Genomic DNA, 7,459 nt, shown 5'->3' with positions numbered 1-7,459 from the left:
CCTTGCATTTTCATTTTCTTATCAGTGCAAGTTACATTAAAAGAAACAAATTATAAAAAAGAAAAGAAAAGGAAAGGAATTTGTGATGTTTATATATGTAAAAAAGTTAATTTAATTGATAAGTAAGGAAACAAATTAAGAATTATTTAATTATTGATTAAAAATTATTTTATGTAACATTTATTGAATTAAAAATGGTAATTCGTGTTATAGACAAGGGCCGTTCAATGTAAAAATATTTAACTTTTGTGGGATTTGGATTCTACTGGTTAAGTCGTGTCTGCTAGCTTTTACTTAGTTATAGTGGCTAAATAAATATAAATTCTTTAGAGTTAAAAAAAATAAAGATTATCATTTAGAAAAAAAAAAAGGAACGAAGAGTAAGCATAAACCCAAAATCATTTCTGGTTAGTGGGAACTGGTAAGTGAGCATTTTGGAGAGAGATGGCAGAAATTTGGAGAAAAGGTTTGGTTTTGGTGCTGCTTACAGTCTGCATTTTGGGATGTGCAAATGCTGCTACAGATCAAGGAGATGGTTTGTGTTACTTTCCCTTTGCCTTTTCTCCATATTTTTTAAGATTTCTATATTCTGCATATGGCTACCTTTTCTTGCCGAATCTGTATCATCTGTGGTGTTTCTTTTTTGGTTCTTTATCTGCTTTTAGGTGATTGTGGCTTAAAACGAACTTACTTGATTGCATTGCCTTTTTCTTGCTAAAACTTCGTCAGTTTTGTTTATTATTTGCAAAGTTTTCACCTTGCTTTCAAAGGTGGGTTTTGTTAGATTATGGAGATAAGAATGGGAAGTTTAGGATTTCAGTTCTGAATTCAATTCTACTCGTAAGTTTGTAGGATATATATTCCTGGACGAAATTTCTAATCTTTTTGACTCTTCTCTGAAGTGCTTCTTTCTGGAACAAGCTAATCTTTCTCCCCACTTCTCTTGCTGGGTGTTAATACAATTTTTTTTCCATGCTTGTGGACTCATGGCTATCTTGCCTTACCATCAGTATAAGCATGGATATAGCATTAGCCCAAATTAACTATTTGTTAAGACTGCATTATGAAGACCAAAAAGAGCTCTTGTATTTGTATGTCAAAATTCCCTGTTTTGATGCGGTTCCTGTAGCTTTGGCTAAATTTCTGACTTACCATTTTGCTCATTAATAGCTAGGTCAGTAATCACTTGAAGGATGGCTAAATATATATTTACTAGAAAGATAAATTTGTTAAACGTACATTGTGTGCATGGAAGCACAGTAGTCCATATGAGTGATTGTAATGAATTGGTTTCCATGAACGTTTGCAACCGAGAAGTGGAAGAATTTAATACTTGTGATTAAAACTACTCTCCTTGTTGGATGTTTGATTTGCAGCTTCTGCCCTAGGGGTTATGTTCAGCAGTTTAAATTCACCACAGCAGCTAACTGGGTGGACCGCTAACAATGGTGATCCATGTGGGCAGTCCTGGAAAGGTGTTACTTGCTCAGACCAACGTGTCACTGAAATGTAATCTTCTTTTTTTTTTTTTTCTTTTTTCCTTTGAGATATCTTAAATCAGCTGATGCTAACTATTCTTCTATTTGCCTTTTTTTTTTTTTTTTTTTTCAGTAAGCTGTCAAATCTCGCACTTTCCGGGTCAATGGGTTACAGCCTTCAAAGTTTGACATCATTGAAGGAACTGTAGGAAATCTAATCTTTAGTAGTGGATTGGTTTTCTTTTCTTACATCTATAAGGTAGTATTTATAGTGATATTTGATCGAATCTGCAGGGACTTGAGCAATAACAATCTTGCAGGTGATATACCATATGATATTCCTCAAAACTTGCAGCGATTGTATGTTTCAAACTTGTATTTGTTTCCTTTCCTATTTCTTCTGTTTCTTTTCTTATTTTTTAACGATTTTTATATAATATAATGTTCACTTGTCTGCAGAAATCTTGCATTTAATCAATTTACTGGAAGTGTCCCTTATTCCATAAATCAGATGCATTCTCTTCAATACCTGTAAGTAGTGTTCCAAATATTCAATTGTTGACACAAGGTCTGTAGAAATTTAAATTGATGCACTCTTTTTTCTTTTCTATTTCTGGAAATGCAGAAATCTTGCACATAACCAGTTGCAGAACCAATTGAGTGACATGTTTGGACCACTTTCTTCCCTCTCTACATTGTAAAATGTTCTTCCTACCACCATTCAGATTATGTTGTTTTCCGTAGATGCCTATCTTTAAGTTAATTTAACACTGAGCTAACAGTTATCTTTATTCTTTGCTTCAGGGATCTCTCTTTCAATTCTCTGACTGGTGATCTCCCTGAGAGTTTTAAGAATCTTACTAGTATGAACACTATGTAAGTAGTATAGGAAATATCTTTTGTGGAACAAGTGCATATGGTGGAATCTCCTGAAATGTGCTTTTTTCCCTTTTGCAGGTACTTGCAGAACAACCAGTTTACAGGCACTATTGATGTGCTTGCCAATCTTCCCCTTGACATTCTGTGGGTGACCTGTTATCATTCTTTTGTTTCCAAATAATGTAAATGACCCTGTAATACTAACCTTTGTGATAGTCGTTTTTATGTCTCACAGGTATGTCTCCGATAATCGTTTTACTGGCTGGATACCTGATCAATTGAAAAGCATCAATTTGCAGTAAGCATTTGACTTAAATATCAAGTGCCATGACTTCTTTGTATTAAAGTCCTTTGCAATTTCAATCTGAATAATCTTCATGACAGGAAGGATGGTAATTCCTGGAGCTTGGGGCCTGCACCTCCACCTCCTCCTGGTACCCCTCCTGCCACTAGAAATAATAGAAATCACAAATCTGCTAGCAATAGTTCCCCATCGGATAGTGGTTCTAGTGGTGGGCCTGGTGGGGGTAGCAAATCAGGGATTGGAGGTGGAGGCATAGCAGGAATAGTAATATCCATCCTTATTGTTGGGGCTCTTGTAGCATTCTTTCTGGTGAAGAGAAGATCCAGGAGGACATCCTCAGATATTGAAAAGCTTGATAATCAACCCTTTGCTCCTCTTCCTTCTAATGAAGTGCAAGGTAACACTCAGTCTATTTGCAACTCTGCATGGTGGCCAGTTAAATTTCACCAAATAGCTATCTTTACTGTTTGCTCACGTTGCTTGGAATGCTGCTGCATTGGATTTATTGATGAAGAGATTTCGTGTCTTTCATTCAAGCTGCAGAAGCTATAAACTTACTCTTGTAGATAATAAATCTCTTAAGGATATCGAGGACTTTCGTTTAGAACTTATCTCCTTGGTTTTGTAACTTTAGACTCCAATTTGAATATGCTATGTATGCTCAAAGTAGTAGAAATGCAAAGAACTTATGATGTAAACAATTCAGTAGGTTAGAAGAAAATATGCTTCTGTGAAGATCCTTTCTTGACTCCATGATTTGATAGGCATTTCTTCATAGATTGTGAATTTAAGCCATTTGCTTTCATAAAGGGATATGGGAGACTCTAACTGAAGCCTCTTGGTTCTTTTCTACTTTTAGCCCCGGGGGGAGGGGGTGTTGTTTTCAAAATATTCTGATTTTATCATGTTGAAATGCTATTGTATACTGCTAGACGTAATTTAACTTGTGATTGCTGCTGTGGGCTGCACATAAATTGTATAGCATTTGTTTGCTTTTATAATGTCTATGTTAATTTTTTTTTTATCTAAAACATTTTTGCTTCTCTTGATCAAACTATTTGTTTCTTCTCATGCTTAAAATTGCATTGCAGAAATGAAATCTATACAGTCTGCTTCTTCAGTTGACACCAAGACCTTTGATACACCTGCTTCAATAAACCTTCGACCCCCACCTGTTGACCGTCACAAATCATTTGATGAAGAAGACTTTTCTAAAAAGCCTTTTGTTGTTAAGAAGGCTGTTGCAGCTCCTAAAAATGTTGCATCTTATTCAATAGCAGACCTCCAGATGGCTACTGGTAGTTTCAGTGTTGAAAATCTTCTTGGTGAAGGATCTTTTGGACGTTTTTATCGAGCTCAATTTGATGATGGCAAGGTGTGAATCTTCCTCACGCAAAATCTATATTTATGTCAAAATTAATGGAGCATGATCTGTGCATTAATATTTTATAGCAACTTCTGTTTTACTACATGCTCTATCTTGAGAAATACTCTTTTCATAAGTATATTTAATCTTTGTATGCACCTCTATTTCTACAATCTTTAAGTGTGGTGCATGAGTTTTTTCAATAAGAAAGTACTTGGTTGGTTGGAAAAGTGGAAGGAGGGTGTGGAAAAGTGAAAAGAAAATAAATTTTGTGTGTGCTTGGTAGGAAAGAAAAGTGAGAGAAAAGAAAATAAGAAAGGTAAAAGGTGGCCATTTTCCATCCTAGTACATAAAAACAAATTATTCCAAATGAGAGACATGCATGTTAGTTTCAAAATTATGCATTTTTCAAAAGTTTCATTTCCTTTCCTCTCATTTTTCAAATAAAAGAATGAAAATTATTTTCTTTCAATTTTTTCAGTTTTCTTACCAAGCACACAAGCAAAACCTAAGAGATCCCTTTTTCATCTCCATAATTGTTTTGCCCGTAGTTTGTGGTTTACTTGCCATAAGTTTTTTAAGAATTTTCTACTCAGTACTCACCTTGCTGGTACCTTGTGTTCATACTGCCATAGGTTCTTGCTGTGAAGAAAATAAATACATCAGTTCTTCCCAGTGAACTGTCTGATGATTTTATAGGGGTAGTTTCAAATATCTCCGAGTTGCATCACACAAATGTCACAAAGCTGGTTGGCTATTGTTCAGAGCATGGACAGCACCTACTTGTCTACGAGTTCCACAAAAATGGCTCACTCCATGAGTTTCTGCATCTATCAGATGAGTACAGCAAGCCATTGATTTGGAACTCCCGTGTCAAAATTGCTTTGGGGACTGCACGTGCATTAGAGTAAGTCAATAATTTGATAATGGGAACAATAGCCATTATTTCATCTCATTTTAGATCATCACAGCTGGTAGAAGGGGCTGCCGTTAATCTCCTTTTACTCTTTTTCCCTCTTGTAAGCGGCTAATGTTGAGCCCCCTAATTCCCAGTAACTTTTATTTTCCTCCCTAGTCTTCTTTTCCATTTATACTGTGTTTCGGCATTTGCATCATGCATGTGAAACTGTTCACCAATTTTATGTAGATTGTGTTCAAGTTTTGCCAACTCTAGTTACTAGACCCTTTGAACCTTGCAAAGCCAGGTAGTTATGTGATGAGGTTGAAGATATTGGCGTCCCTAGCAATACCCAGTTGATGACAATTGAGAATTAACTATTTGTAAATATGCTAGTAGTATCTATTGGCTGTTAGTGATTATTATCTCTTGTCAAATGGCTACAAAGAATTCATAATTTTTCTTAAAGGTACCTGCATGAAGGTTGCTCGCCATCTATTGTTCATAAAAATATCAAGTCAGAAAACATCTTACTTGACGCTGAACTCAATCCTCACCTTTCAGACTCAGGCTTGGCAACCTTTTTTCCAAATGCAGATCAGGTAAATCTCATTAGTTCAGTTATTGAGTTTCCAGTTAGCTCTGCACAACTATGTTGTACTTCATCTATATTTGAACCTGTCTTGTCTCTTTTGTTCAATGGGGTTCTTCTTTCCAATTACTTGCATTTCATATGTTAATTGGTATTTTTACAAGTTTTAGAGGTATCAAACCATTTTTTGACCACAAATGTAGTGACCGTTTGAAAAGTTTTAAAATGGCTTTCTATGCATCCTCAAAAAGCATTACGTTCCACTTGAATTGAATTTTGTGAATTTCATGGTCTATGAACAGTATCATTCAGGTCTCTAATGCACTAGGGTTTTCTGGTGCAGCTAATTGGATGCTAAAAGTGAATGATTAATGTAGGGTATTTGTTATGCAGGTACTAAATCATGATGATGTTACCATGTCTGGATACGGTGCACCCGAAGTTACCATGTCTGGTCAGTATTCTCTTAAGAGTGATGTTTACAGTTTTGGAGTGGTTATGTTGGAACTTCTCACAGGACGTAAGCCATTTGATAGGTGAGGAATCATCTATGAAGTATTTGGTATTCCATCGTTCGATGTATTAGCATCCATTTAGTTCACCGCAATTCTAAGTATGCGAATGTTTTGAACAGCACAAGGCCAAGACTAGAGCAGTCTTTGGTTCGATGGGCAACACCTCAGCTGCATGATATTGATGCTCTATCTAAGATGGTTGACCCTGCACTTGAAGGGCTTTACCCGGTTAAGTCTCTCTCTCGGTTTGCCGACGTTATTGCACTTTGCGTCCAGGTAATGTCTTGGTTGAAAAATGCCAAGACAACTTGTGAGCTGCTTGTTTCATCTTCATTGCCGTAGCATTTAACTGATCCTTTTAATTGTCTCTCTGGAACAGCCGGAGCCCGAATTCCGGCCTCCTATGTCGGAAGTGGTTGAAGCATTGGTTCGACTAGTGCAACGAGCTAACATGAGTAAGAGAACAATAGGGACAGACCAAGGTGCATCTCAGAGAACCGATAACGCTGTCGCTGATGATGCACATGACTACGTGTCTTGAATGGATATGAAGTAGACGCTTTGACTGTTATGGTGACAAGGACTTTAGATTGTAATCATGTCGAGTATTATTGTTTTTTGGTAATATTATTGTAACTAATAAAAATATACACCCCCTAACTTTAGCCTAAGTTTCAAATCAGCCCTTCACTTGGTAATATGTTGCAATGTAGTCCAACCCCATCAATTGAAATTCTTTCACCGTTGTGTGCATGTTAAACACTACATTTCCATTTTATTCCCTTAAGTAAATATCACAGGAAGCTGCAGATGTAATAATGCCCTAAAAAAGTAAAATTTTTCACAAATATCTTTCCCTTGTTTCTGCAACGTTTTTTCCTTTCTATCTGGTAAGCCCTAATGAAATAAATAAAAGGGTTATATATATATATTGACTCTTGAACTTATCCATTTGTATCTAGTTGGTCTTTAAAGTATTTTTGGACTTAATTGGTCTTTGGACTTCTATTTCGTCAATCAAATCTTTGAACTATCAAAAAATACTGAAAAGATGAATCGTCAGAGCTATATTGATATGTTGATGACACATTGTTTTTTATAGAGACTGATAAGCAACTAACTAGTAACTGTCTAGTAACTAGTAATAATAGACTTAACTGTCAACTAAATAGTAATTGACTTAACTAATTAGTCAATAGTCAACAACTAACTCTCCTGGTCATTGAAGTTGTTGAGAAAATGAAAATTGTTTGAAATCCACCCAGCTGTCAAAGAGTTACTAGCTTCAGTAAAAGATAAGACTCGAAGCTTTGACCGGAGTGGAACAAAAGTTGACTAAGACAGAGGCTTAGTAAGAATGTCAACAACTTGATCACCAGGGGGAACATTATTAACCTCCAGTTTTCCTGCAGCTATCTTCTCTCGAA

The 7,459-nt window shown here is 35.9% G+C and overlaps 1 protein-coding gene across 2 annotated transcripts; it reads left to right on the top strand.

Moving 5' to 3' along the window:
* Positions 1 to 221: 221 nt before the first annotated feature.
* On the top strand, positions 222 to 6,880 carry LOC108486734 (protein STRUBBELIG-RECEPTOR FAMILY 6-like). 2 transcript variants are annotated; one of them, XM_053030020.1, is made up of 16 exons: positions 222 to 535; positions 1,377 to 1,509; positions 1,612 to 1,683; positions 1,773 to 1,838; positions 1,938 to 2,009; positions 2,104 to 2,175; positions 2,283 to 2,354; positions 2,436 to 2,501; positions 2,593 to 2,655; positions 2,742 to 3,058; positions 3,753 to 4,036; positions 4,663 to 4,934; positions 5,395 to 5,527; positions 5,911 to 6,053; positions 6,152 to 6,260; positions 6,412 to 6,880. In XM_053030020.1, the coding sequence occupies exons 1-16, from the start codon at positions 445 to 447 to the stop codon at positions 6,571 to 6,573; spliced, it is 2,127 nt and encodes a 708-aa protein (XP_052885980.1). In that variant the 5' UTR covers positions 222 to 444; the 3' UTR covers positions 6,574 to 6,880. The 2 variants fall into 2 exon arrangements, with proteins under 2 accessions (XP_052885980.1, XP_017646422.1); XM_017790933.2 differs by having other exon boundaries at positions 6,152 to 6,308.
* Positions 6,881 to 7,459: the final 579 nt, after the last annotated feature.

Source organism: Gossypium arboreum, chromosome 6, assembly GCF_025698485.1.
Source record: "Gossypium arboreum isolate Shixiya-1 chromosome 6, ASM2569848v2, whole genome shotgun sequence".
NCBI lineage: Eukaryota > Viridiplantae > Streptophyta > Magnoliopsida > Malvales > Malvaceae > Gossypium > Gossypium arboreum.
Note: the sequence above shows the minus strand (reverse complement) of the source record. Positions and strands in the feature narration are given on the sequence as shown.